General features: G+C 35.1%; 1 protein-coding gene across 1 annotated transcript in view; it reads right to left on the reverse strand.

Moving 5' to 3' along the window:
* Positions 1-7864: 7864 nt before the first annotated feature.
* LOC109378010 (potassium/sodium hyperpolarization-activated cyclic nucleotide-gated channel 1-like) overlaps positions 7865-14103 on the reverse strand; it is a gene marked incomplete at its 3' end in the record, with an annotated part of 59838 nt that continues 53599 nt past the window's right edge. Inside the window, exons 3-4 of the mRNA XM_019634470.1 lie at positions 9927-10350; positions 7865-7990 (exon numbers count right to left, since the gene is read on the reverse strand). Of these exons, the coding sequence (XP_019490015.1) occupies positions 7865-7990; positions 9927-10350 (550 nt within the window). The remainder of the gene's footprint in view (positions 7991-9926; positions 10351-14103) is intronic.

Raw genomic sequence — 14103 nt, forward strand, 5'->3', positions numbered from 1 at the left:
AGCATTTTTTTTGGTAAATTATTGTCATCATAAAATTATTCTGCTTCTACAACAAACATAGGCTGGGGTGGGGAGGGGGTGATGCCTCATCAGGTTAAGGACCACATATAAGGCTGCATTTCTCTAAATTTCAGATGAGATAAAAATGGGGACACATTTCTAATTGTACAATAATAAAATCTGTAAACTTGATTGCTTGTGATTCATTGATGGTCAACTGGAAGGGGGCTGCCCTGGACATACATCCTTCTCTTCAGTATGGAGATGAATATGATGGAGAACTATTTCCCACACTAAAACACTGCAACCTCCACAGGGCTAGTTGATTCCCCAAATATTACTGTTAGATGCTATTAGGTAGTTATAGCTCTCGGATTCTAAATTTCAAACCAAATTCTACCTTTTCCTCTCTGGTATGATCTAGAATACTGAGGAAGATGGATACTTTCAGAAATTCTGTGGAAAAAAATCAGTGAACTAGTTTGACTGGCTAATTATATCTTACATTAATATGCTCTCTAGGCTTTCACTTTTAGATTTTACAAAGCACTTCAAATGAATTTTCTCTTTGATTATTAAAAAAAAATAAACCCACATATAATCCAAGTAGAAACCATTATCCAGTTTTTTTTTTTTGTTTTTTTTTTTAATGAGCCATCCTGCTACCTGTTGGCAGCTCAGCGGCTGCTCAGCTCGGGCTGGACTCGAACTGCTGTTGCTCAGAGCTCAAACTCTTGAGCGAGCTCTTAACCAACTGAGCCACTCGGCCGTCCCTCATTATCCAGTTTTTAAAATGAGAGAAAAGTATCTGGAAATGACCTGCAGAAAGTACTCCCTACTTTCATTTGAATTTAGCTGACTTTCCTTCATTTTATATGTCCACCCAATTTATCTCCACAAGAGTAACAACTAAACAGCAGAACACTGAGATAATAGCATTATTACAAATATTTCCACTGATGACCAATCTCGATGGGAAACCCATTCCACTCCTGATGAATAAGATTATCTCTTCTTTTACTTCACAAATGCTTTAAATTAGGTGGAACCCTGGGACTAGTTTCCAGAATCCTTCCTCACTGTCTACTTTCACTTTAAGATGTAATAAGAAAAAGATTTTGGCTCTCTTAAAAAAAAAATGGCCTAAATGGAAGACTTAACTCAAAATAGCCACCAGAATTATGTAACCAACCAAATGTATTTCCTTTTCTCACTAAGGCAGGGATCCTCTCATACAAAGTCTAAAGTGCATATGTCAGCGAGACAGAGAGAGAAGTCAAAGTAGGTCTTTCTCAGTCATTATCCAGTGCAATTGAAGGGTTCTAATTTTATTTATTCTTGAGCTTTCATAACAGTTATAACGTCTTATAAAGCTCACTTTCTGTGACAACTTCTGGTGTATTTCAATGACTAAGCTTTGCCCAGTGATATATGAATCAACTGCTACTTTTGACATACTGCAAGCATAATTTTGTTTCTTAAAATACTTCAAATTAATAAAAACACTTTTGACATTGTATCTGATTAAAGGGAAAGACTGATTCATTAGAAACTGACAATTAATAAAGCACACATTTTTCTCTCCATGGTTAAGCATATTCAACATTTGCTTCAGAGATGAGATTAATTTCACTTCATTGTTGGTAACAACAAAATAGTCTTTGGTGCCGCTACACCGTTTCCAATTTATGGCATGTATCATCACATCTCTCTTGTTCATAAACAGGTGCACACGGCATACAAAACCAAATGACATGACCTGTTTAATTGACATAGTTGTCCAGATAATGAAAGTAACACGTTTATTATGAAACACTGTGGCAGTTGAACCAGAATTCAGTTTAAACCAGAATCACATCACAAATTTTGTATCCAATATTCATGAACCAGTCGCATTCCCAATTTTCACACTAATATCATACTGATGAGGCTAAGATAGAAGTAGCCATTATATATGTTGCATCTGCATACACAAGAAGGGGAAAACTGAGACATTTATACAGAAACTTCAGGGAAATGTAAGTAAGGCTAAATGCATTTTGCGCTAAATTAGCCTGATTCATTTGCTGCTTCAATTCTGCAGTTGGTAATTTTGGGCAGAAATAATACATAATAATATTTGTAATGCTTCCAATATTTGTAAAGACAGTGAGTACATTATAGGGCCAAGTGTTGAGCTCTATTGGGATTTTTCATATTCTCAACGAGTAGAAACTTTTATGATAACATAATTTACATTTCTATAAACTTTATACTTTCAAAGTATGTATAACAATAACATTTCATTAAGGCCTCAAAACAATTCTGTGAGATTGGGCAGAAAATTATTATCATCTCTAGCTATAAATGAGGAACTTGACTGATTCTGTCCATGACTTCTAAATTCCCTTGGAATATTTCCCAGCCTTAACCCACTTGCAAATGCATCCACTCTCAAACTCAGTTTTCAAAGTGCACAATGTACGTAGTATGCCTTTTCCAGAACCTCTCTTTTACTCTCTATCACACTCTCCTAATACATCTTCTCTCTTTTGCTTTGTTTTCTATGCCATAAATACTTCTAAGATTGAATTCAAGACACTGTTTTGCTTATCTGTTTGTTTGTTTGTTTACATGTTTACTTTTCCCACCGAATTGAAATTCCCTTGAAGGCATAATTTAACTCAATTAGCAAGTATTCTTGTGCCTCATTCTTTTCCAGATCTTATGCTAAGAGCTGAAGATACAAGGAATCTAAGATCTCTGCCCTTCTGGAATTTAATATATAGTTAGAGAGACATAGTTTAAGAGGCATTAGAAAAGTGATGAATGTTACAAAGCAAACGCACGCGGGGCTATACCAGCATACTACAATGGAAATAACATTACCTGAGAGATTAGCTAATTCCACCCTGAGGAGGCTTAAATTAAAGGCAAAGGCAAAGAACAAAATGTGATGGATAAATTGGGGCTGGCCGAAAGAACAAAGTTCTAGGAAAAGTGAACAAACATGTAAAGGCCTTACAACAGCATATATGAAAAACATAAAGAGCTTCAGCATAGTTAAAACAAAACAAAACAAAAAACAATGAGCAAGCAGTTTGCCAGGCTGAAGTAGGAAACACTCAGATTTCAAAGGGCCTTGAATTTTGGAATGCATCCTAATGGTAATGACGAAAATTCCCAGAAATATCTGCAGCAGGTAGATGACATGGCAATATTTACTCTTTAAAAGTATCACTTTGAGGTCCTGTGAAGACAAACAAGGGTGAATTTTAAAATCTAGTAATGAGTTTATTATAAAATGCAAATGAGAAATGACTAATGTTGTCTTGGACTAAGATGCTGATGAGAGGACTGACTGAAGGAGGTCTAGAAGTCAAACCGCAGTCAAGAATTAGAAGCACTAGGACTTGGCTACTGCCAGCAATGGAGACTGAAAGGGCAGAAGTCAAGGAAACCTCTTAAATTTCTGATTTAGCAACAGGATGCAAGAGAGAAGGAGAAGAGTTGAGGGGGAAACGGACACACTGAGCTTGAGGAGTTCAAGAGATATCACACTGTCATGTATATTTTGAGGCATGGGAGTACATACCTGTAAATTAGAAACTTTAGATATAAGCCTGGTTGTTTTCAACACATAGCCATGGAAGTATCAAAAAACATACAAAACAAGAACATAGATTGGACCAGTGACAGGGCATTAAAAAGTCTAATATTTTAACCTTAGACTAGGGGCCTGATCATTTCAAATCTGATCTTATTATTTTAGCATTAAACTGAGATTTCCATGTGAAAAGCATTGGGATTATAGCAGGGCACTGATCAAAAAGCATTCATAAAATTGTGTATCTTCCCTGTAGCACACACATTCATACACCCACCACGCCTTATTAATCTCTTCTCAATTGTTTTAACATTTCAGATCCAAGTAAAACTCACCACATTGTACCTCAGAACTTCAGAGTATCTGTTATAACATCACCTTAAGAATACACAGTATAATCGTAAAAACAATTCTCTCAGGCTAAAAATGATTCTTTAGAGAAGGAACTTAACAAATTCTTTAACCTGAGGAGAAAGTATAGGTAAAGAGAAATAATTTTTCTGTGTATGAATATCCATAGTAATTTATTTTATCTAGACATAGAGAGCCAAACAATTAGGTGATTATAAGTGCAAAAATGAGTAATTTCAAAAAAGACAGCTTTGGTACTTTAGAACCCTAAAGTAACGTAACCAATAGAGGACACCTAGTGGTCTTCCACAGAATCAATATTTGCCTGACGAAAACATTAAATACACACACACTCATGATAATGATAGTTTCAGTAGGTGTGTTAATCTGAGAAGGATGACAGCATGAATCTTATATTTATAAACATAGGTATACATCAATTTAAATGTTTCAAATAATTTCCTTTGTATCTCATTTCATTTAAACTTTACAACTTTTCTGTTAAGTTTTAGGCATAAATAAGTCACTTTAAGTGTTTCTCCCTAGATTAAGTAGAAAATAAAAGACACAATTTTAATAACCACATATAAATACTAATTTCTAGTATAGGATCCAATTCATGCCACCATGTTTTTACAAGTCTCACATATATTTGTATCAATAATAATATAATTATATTTCTATTATACTAATATATTACTTATATAAAATATAATTGAAATTGAAATTATAAAGCATTATAAAATAGACTTCACATAGGCCTGTTTATATTTTATTATTTGATACAAACATTTCCAAGGCGAGAGTGCTTGGCAAGATAAACCTCCCTTTAGATATCTAAAAAAGCATCCTGCTTGACATGAGCTGTATATAAAAAATGCAAATGAGTAATAAATCTCTCTCCTGGCTGGTATCATTAGCTCCATCCTCCATGGTCTCCAGTCTTCCTCACTCTGATGAATTCTAAAATATAAATCCTCCACCTCAAATGCCTCAATGACACCTTGTTAAGTCCATCATGAGTACAGACTTCTGTCTACGCCTGTAAACTCACTCCCTTAAAACCCAGATTCTGGAGGTACACAGCTACTGTGCCAGGCTGCGTGTATGTCATGTCTTATCAGCGTGAATGCCTCTGCTACCATTTGATCAGCTTAGAAATCCAGATTCCAGCTTCGAAACTCATTCAAGTATCTCTGGAGAAGTCTTCTTGTGCAAAAAAAAATAAAAAATAAAAAATAAAAGCTGTGTGGTTCACTCCCTCCACACCATCTGTGATTATTTGTTCACACGTCTGTTTTTCCTGCAAAGCTGGAGTCTGCTTTGTATTCTCATTTGCAGTAACTGCAAATAGAAGCTACCCAGTAAAAGCTTAGGAGTGGAGAATGAATATTCCTTTGCAATTATGTGATGGATTTAAAACATGGAGGACGGCCACGTATTTAGTGGATAGGCATGCTCTGATAACCTACTGTATTTAGAACTCTGTAAGAGTGTGCAAGAAGGTGCAATGGCAAAAGCTGACCCTGACTCTTCCCTAGAGATGTTTATGTGTATCAAAGGAAAAGGAAAATGCATGTAAGTAAGCATTAGCAACCGAGCTATCAGCAAGGACAGATGCAAGCAGAGCCAGTGGAACTGTTCAAAGAAAGATACTGACCATTACAGCACAGCCAACCAACAAAGAATGTTTTCTGGAAAAGAGATTAAGCTTAAATTTTAAAGGAATAATAGATAAAGAAAGGTTTTCCAAATCTGAGGTGTGGCCCATGCAAAATTACAGAAGCAAAAAGAATCATTCTCTGTAAGACACGTTGTAAAACTAAGAAACAAACAGAAAAGAGTTGTTGGGTGCAAATAGGAAGCGACAACAGTGAGACGGAAATGGTTTGCTGGAGAGGCTTGAAGGCTCAGCAGAGAAACACAGATTTGATTTGACAGGTATAGGAGGCCTCTCTCCATCCTCATAGAAGGCAGGCTTAGGAAAACACTGGTGGAGGCTAACGGCATGTCTTAGAATTCTATGCACTTTCTAAAAAATGAAGTAGTTACAACATGTATTGTCTAATTATAGATAGGCAATTTATAGTAAGAGTTAGTTTCTAATCTAAACCCATTAGAATGTTAAAATTAACCAAAGACAGAAACTGCATTCTGCATTAGCTCCCTGTGGAAGAAATTTCCTTATTAATGCTCTGTTGTTAAAAACAATTTGTTTATATATCTGGCTCTAAGCCAACATAAAAATCAAATATTGATTGCTAGAAGAGCACTGCAATGTTCCAGACACATTATTCATCTGAAATTGCTATAGACATTTACGAGGATCAGAACCACAGGCCCTCTTTCTTGCCACAAAACGGGTTTAGTTAATTGTGATAGGTCTAAAATCTATATAAGGAAGGTTGAGGGGATAGTAAATGAGGAAAAAGGAAATATTATAGGCATGCATTCCAAAGCCATAGTCATTATACAAGCGTCAAGGATTTCCCCCACTTTTTAACATTGCCTGTAACATTGATTCCTATAAAGAGATAACTGGTACAGAGTAGCATTTCTATTTTCAATTATTATTTCCGAAATACCTAATAATTTCAAAGATCATCCCCCTTTTGATAAAATGACTGGGATTAGGAGCATTCAAGGTTCCTAGGACTCTTCACTTATACTAACTGAATAATCTGCCATTCACTAAACTCTTAATCTTCGCTTTATCTCTTCAGTGGCTGGTGATTATCAAAAATTGTTAATAACATTCCATTTAATTTCCAAGGGTTTCCTCACCATATGTCCATGTTAGAAGGATGACAGAGCATCGCTCCCCACCCTCCTCCTTAATAGGTTACAAAATAGCGCCGGCTTGGGTCACCACTGACTTTACTTGAAATACAACGATAACAACAATCGTTATAAAGAGAATGCTTTTTCAAGAAACAAAACATAAGAATGGGAAAGATTCACCTCAGTTTTCTGAAGAGTACAGGAAAAGGAATTTTCTGGCCTGATTTGCCTAAATAATTGCCCCAGATTTCCACCTCACCTGGCAATATATGTGCATAAAGTTTCCAGTATAGCATCCCAGAGCTCTATTTTTGCATCTTAAAGCCACTGATCTTACAACTGCCTCATGAAAACTCCTTTGCACCATGTGTTTCATAAATTAGTTGGCCAAATCAGCTCTTTCCTTCTATATTAGCCACAACATTCAACTTTAGTAACGATAGTAACATAAGGGCTAAATTTTAAAGTTTCTGTATCTCATTCACAATATTTCTCTAATTTATCTGGCTTTGGCACTTCTTGTTGTTTTTCAGTTGAACTAATTCAGACCAGGAAAAAAAAAATGTATCATTGAGGATGAAAGCAGTTTCCTATAGAAGGCAGCTGCCTTCCTTGGAAATGATTCATCTAGAACAGGAGCCGCTTCCAGACTTCACACATTACTTCCGCAAATGTGCTGAATTTAGCATTAGCCAGCTTGGTACTAAAACACTCAGAACTCGACAACATGTGGGTGCGTCGCATCTTCCTGTGCACTCTCATTCTACATGCTCACAGAGCAACTTCTCTGATGTGTTTGTTGTATTTCTACTTGTACACACATCCTTGTGGCATTTATAAACATCAGGTCGAGATTTACCGGTTTGGAACCATTCATGTTCCTTTGTGATTTTGGTTTGAATCATGTAGGTGATGAAATAATGAATTCATATTAAATTCTGGATTGATTATTACTGTTTCTTCCCTATTTAACAGGGTTACCCACAGACATTAAACATCCATGATACATGTGATATTAAGTGGGGGAATCATATCGAGAAAACATTCTTCACTTAAATGAGCTTATGATTCATTTATTATCAAGGTCATTCATTGAGAAGAATGATCTTGCCAACTCACAACCCTAGTTGGGATGTGTTTGGTTACCGAATGTCCGTAAGTGCACATTAAATTGCATTTTACAGCAATGGTGGCAGCGAGCCGGGGCTCTTGAATTCTTTTATGCCATCTTTCAAGCACCATCATGTTACACAGATCTAGGTGCCGTGACCACTGCCGGGAACCAGAGGACATCAGTTTTAAAGAGTGTCCTCTTCTATGTCCACATGGTCTGCCATTTTAGCTGATAGGATGCCATCTGTTCATCCTGCTGCCAGTCTCTAGGTTAATTGGGTTAAAATTACAAGACATTAAAATTGCCACATTGCTCACTGTATTTTTAATGGAATGGGCATTTATATCAGTGACTTTTTGCTTCACAGGCTAGTCATAAAAATTCTTTTGTGTGACCACGTTTTAAGAGGTAAATATTCAACTCTTATGATGCATGGACCACAGTTTTAGTTAAGAAAAGTGTCCAACAATTTATAATCAATACATAAAAGAATTGAATATTAAGGTATTTTCATTAAGAGAGTATATGTTATAGTGAGAAGCTATATAGTTTGGTTGTTAAGAGTGTTGTCTCTCAAGTCAAATTGCCATGGTTAGAATCCCAGCTCTACCTGCTACTAACTCAGAATCTGGGCAAGTTACGAGATTTATTAGGAAGATTCGATGAACTACTCCAAGTAAAGAATCAAATATATTACTTGACATATAATAATCCCTCAATAAACACTAGCCATTATTATCAATAATCATCTTGGTTTGATATTAATCTCAAATTGATATAACCAAAGATTCATTACATTTTAGATGGAATGTACTACATAGACACATTACAAGATGAATCCAATTTCTCAAATGTGCTTCATTTGATTTTAAATATAAGCCACATCCATATTTTCAGGATGACCCATTTTTAAGCCTTTTCAGCAGTGTTTTATGCAGTGTTTTATTACTGTATGTCAGTTCTTGACATCCTGCAAACCAAAATGTGATTGACAAGCACACACAAAACACTGCTACAGCCTTAAAGATAGCGGACCTAATGTTGACAGAAGTTCAGTTTTATGACTTGTTTAAACCTAAATTCCAAAACATAATCCATCCTAAAAATGCTAAACATAACTTCTGTAATGTGTAAAATGACAGTTCACCCATAGCAAGTATACTGTTTTCTTTAGTGCAAGTTTAGAAACTCTTGATGCCTTTTCAAAGACAATAAAATTCAGGTTATAATTAATTTAAAAATAAATGGTAGTCTTGGAAGGAAACTTAAGTCTAAAGGGTTAAGATGCAGACTCTGGAATTAGGACCGTAAACTCCTTTGCTTGGTGATGACACATTTAACTCTGATCTTTGGAAACTCCGGCTGGCTGAGCCCTCTTAGGTCCCCCCAACAGATGCCCTAGTCAGCAAAATACTGGCCAGATTCTCCATATTTATCCACTGCACTATTTGTGTTTTCTATGTAATAATTTCCCTCCTGGGTATGCTGTTTCTCAGTATCATAAAATGAATTAATAGGGAGAAACTATCACAAATAATTATATGCAAAGCATAACAAAGAGCAAATTAGTATGCTAAATTAGTTTTACATATACAACTTAGAAACACTCAAAAAAATCTGGTTTCTTCAAACACAAATTCTCTGAAATGAAACTATCAGATAAGGAACAATATGCCAGATTATCTCATAGAGCTAATGATACAAACTAGATTAGCAAATAGACCTGATACATCTTTATCAAAGATGGTACTTGATGTATTCATACTAGGTGAAAGTCAACAGCCCATGGTGGAGGAGGGCTTACATCAGTTAGGTCAACATTTTTTTTTAAAGTGGAATTGTCAGGGATAAAAAGGGCTGAAATAGTGTAAAACAATTGTTTTACAATCACTAACTTTTTCAGTTGATTCAAATCTAGTATTTGACCATATTTGACAAAAAAAATGTCATATGTACCAAAAAAATTTTTTAAATCCAAGTTTTCTCCTTGAATTCCATACAACTCATTATATATAACACAGTTCTTCATTTTAAAAATTATAGGTAACGGTATCATGATATAATGGCTTTAAAAAAGTAAAAGATATGTCTTACCTCTTCCCACTGGTGTATGTATCTAATTAACCTGGAGAGTCGTAATAAACGCAAGAGACTGAGAATTTTTGTAAACCTCACGATGCGAAGTGCCCTGGCTGTCTTGTAAACTTCCGAATCCATTCCTTTTTCTACAATGAGAAAGATATAATCCACTGGAATTGATGAGATGAAGTCCACCACAAACCAGCTTTTTAAATAATTCATCTTGATCACTTTAGGGTCCAGGATGATTTCAGAGCTGTCTTCATTGACAGTTCCAGTCCTGAAATTCATGATCAGGTCCAAAAGGAAAACCGTATCTGACGCCACATTGAAAATAATCCATGGTGTTGTTGTTTGTTCTGTAAAGAATGTGATTCCAACTGGTATGATGACCAGATTTCCAACCATCATTATAAGCATTATTAAATCCCAATAAAACCTAAAACAAATTAAAAAATATATATCAGATTTTAAGATACAGGCAATAATCAGACCATTTGCCCCCTCCTCCATAAAAATTATTACTGATTTACGGTTAAATAAAAGAGTGAAAGAACAATGTCTTGACTTTATAAATAAGGTAACTCCTTCACTGGCTACAAATTCAAATCTAAGTAAAATTAATATATTCCTAAAGCAAGGTATTGTGATGATAGGATTCTAAAATATGATTTATTTGGATTCTTTCAAAGTCTGTTGACTCTGTAGTTAACAGACTAGGTAACAGACTATTTGTACTTATGACAGTATATACTTATAAAAATGAAGATATAAATCAACTAATACAACTATAGTAAGAAAGTAATCTGGAAACACACAGGTTACTTCATCCTAGCCATGTGTGTCCTCTTTTGGCAGTTCTTTTGTATAAATAACATAAACTTTTATGACAGAAATTTCTGTTAACCAAGATATTTTTATTTTGCATCAATTCTCCTACTTAGACTATTTGGGCTACATTTTGGTAATGTGTACATTTGCATAAACCTTTCAAAGTTCCTATCATCCCTAATTATGAATGTATCCTGGGATAAAAGTAGTAATATTACAAAGAACTACAAAAGGCATTCTCTCCCCGTGTCTCCACCCACCCTCAGGATTACATAAAAGACAAATGTTTGCAATTTTGAAGATTTCACCAGTCTTTTTGTCAAAACTTATCTATACATTTATGGAGAAATATACAAATAGCCATGTCAACCATACATCATGCACTGGCAATTTCAATAAAATTGTTTCTTTTTTTTCCTCCTCTCTTAATGGAAATATGCAAAATGTGCCATTTAATATGCTAAAGAGAGAGGAGAGATGTAGAAGAGATGCAATATTGTAATAGTTATTTCACAAACAAGTGACATCATTGAGCTCTAAAATGAAATCGTGTGTGTCCTGAGGAATTACAATTTTCTGAATCCTCCTATCGGTCTCTTCTGTGGGCACCTCTCTCTGCCCTCCCCTTCAAGGCTGCCGTTCTCCCGAGTGTCACACATAGCTCTTTCATCTTCTGTTCCAGACATGCTCTTTGGGCAATATTATACACTCATCTATGTCTTTAATGATTAATTTGTAACTGATGACTCCAAAAGCTTTGGAGTCATCAGTTACAAATTAACTCCAGTCCATTCCTGTCTTTAAGCCTCCTAATTCTCAGAATCAGCAGCCTATTAAACCTTTCCCCTTGCATATCTCACTCTTGTCAAAGAACATGCCCAGATTCAAACTCATCATCTTGCATCCCATTTTTATTCCTCATACATTCCCTAAATCAGGGAATGGAACAACGCTATACAAGCCAGAAACCTTGGAGACATCCTAGATAACTCCTGGCCCTAAATCTACTCAGTCTCATAGGCAATCAATCACCAGGGCTGTTGGGGTCTAATACCTAAATACAAGTTGTATTCATCCATTTGCCATTCGTGATTCCCCCTGCAGCTCTCTTCTTACCACCTGTTTAATTTGGAGTCAAGTTACTTAAATTCTCTAATACTAAATATTTTCATCTGTAAAATGAAGACTGTTATAGAACCAAATGTGTAGGGATTTATACATTAAATGAAATAACATATGCAAATCACAGTTCCTAGCATATAACAAACTACAGACACCATGCTTGTGGCCTACTTAGTATTCCTTTACCTTTCCTCACTTACCAAAAGAAATCCATTTTTGTGAAAAGCACCCAAGAGCCCACTGAAAAAATACTTTTACAGAGATCTCTGTATTTTCATCATTAAGATAGAAACTATTTTTTCAGGGAAAAAAATAATATTCTGTCCATCTTAGTCAAAGCGATGAAAAGGATAAAGTGCCATCCATTCTTTGTTATTGGTTTATCACACCATAGCTTTGTATTATTGTTATTTACTATGGTCTGAAGCCATTAGATATATCAATATCAATATGAAGTTCATTAAACCTTATCATTTCCTTTTAAAGTATCATTGGTTCTATTTTATAGACATAAACACAGATCTTGTTTATAGACGTTGCAAAATAGAAAACTTTAGTTAACATACACGGAGATTCATTCCTTACCTAGCCAAGGAAAATACAGATGTCACTCACACCAGAAGTATGATGTAACTTCTGTTTTTTACACAATGCAGATGTTCCTAAAAACAGACTCCGTGAGATTCTCTTGCCTACCTGCCCGTAAGTTTCTCTTCTTGACTCTTTGCTGTGAAAATTTCTCTTGGACACCTGGGCTCAGCCTTTTCCTTAACTCTCAATTTAATTTTTGTTTACATTTTATTACAGAATTGCTTTTGTAGTCTGCTCCCTCCTTCTATTCCCATTGTTCTCTCTCTAGTCCAGCTGGAGTTACCTCTTGCTTATATCTCAAGAGTCTCCCGTCTACGTATCTGATCAATTCTACACACCAGTCCCGGAGCAACCTATCTAACATATTACTTGTCCAGACAAAAACCATCAGTGATTCTCCCCATTAAGTAAAAACAAGTCTCTTCTTCAATGCTTTACTGCAAGCTCCTCAGATCTCAAGCAAGAGAAGACTTGCTCTTACCTTGCCACATCCACCTAGGTACGCACACAGGAGATACAGGTACTTCCATTCTACCCACCCTTTTTCCTGTTGGCATTCCACCTATCCTTCAAGTCCATCCTAGCAATGAGCTTCTTAGTTTCTTTTTTACAACCCTCAGAACAACATATATTTTCAGTACGCTTCTTATTTTATTTCTGTTTTTGTTACTAATTATTTGACTGTTTCCTCCATCATTACGGGATTTAAGTTCATTGAAATTCAAAATTATATCTCGTCTTCTGTTTAACTTCTGCAGTAATGTAAACAATATCTAGACTAGCTAATGCTAAAGAAATAAGTTAATTGAATTTTTAATGGAAACATACACTTTAGTGGGGATATTTAAAGAAATCCTTTATAATAAGACAAAGAGTCATTAATGTAGTAAATAGTTTCTTAATTTATCTTTTATATAACATATTTGTACTCATTGAGGGTTTTTATGACATAGAATACATTAAAATAAATTAAATAGGAAATGAAGAGATTAAGAATATATTCTTAGGTTAGAATGCCTGCAAACAAAACAGTTCTGGATTTGACACCTGGTTTGGCATCTTCTTTTCTTACTACTCTAGAGACAGTATTTGTGAAAGATCTTAATTGGATTTTAAGACTAGGGTTCAAATCCTAGTTTCACTGGCTGTATGGTTTGGGGGAAGGTATTTAACTGCTGTAAACTTCACTTTTCTTCTACTACTTTCTCTGCAGGAGGACTGCATACAATGATGCATGCAAAGTGTAGCATACAGGAGCTACTGTATAGAACGTTTCCTTCTCTGTAAAACCAGCAAAGCAGAGAACACTCATTGGTAAAGGGATAGGTTTCACAATTACCATAGAGTAATAAGCAAGGTAATCATTTTTACTTTATTATACTGAAAGTGGATAAATGGACAAAATAAAATTGTATTTCACTTAAATTACTATATCACTATAACTATGATAATTATACTTACTACTAAAATAATTTTCATAGACAAATTACTTTTATGTTAAGAATTGATTTTCTCCCAGTTAAGTTTTTAGAAGAAAAAAAATGGCATTAGTCCATCATATTAAACTGTGAAGAATTCAAAATTTAGTCATGCTTCTTTCTTTCTACCCATTTGCATCCCTCTAAGGTTCGTGGTAATAAAGAAAAAT

This window comes from Hipposideros armiger, unplaced genomic scaffold, assembly GCF_001890085.2.
Source record: "Hipposideros armiger isolate ML-2016 unplaced genomic scaffold, ASM189008v1 scaffold_1691, whole genome shotgun sequence".
Taxonomy (NCBI): Eukaryota; Metazoa; Chordata; class Mammalia; order Chiroptera; family Hipposideridae; genus Hipposideros; species Hipposideros armiger.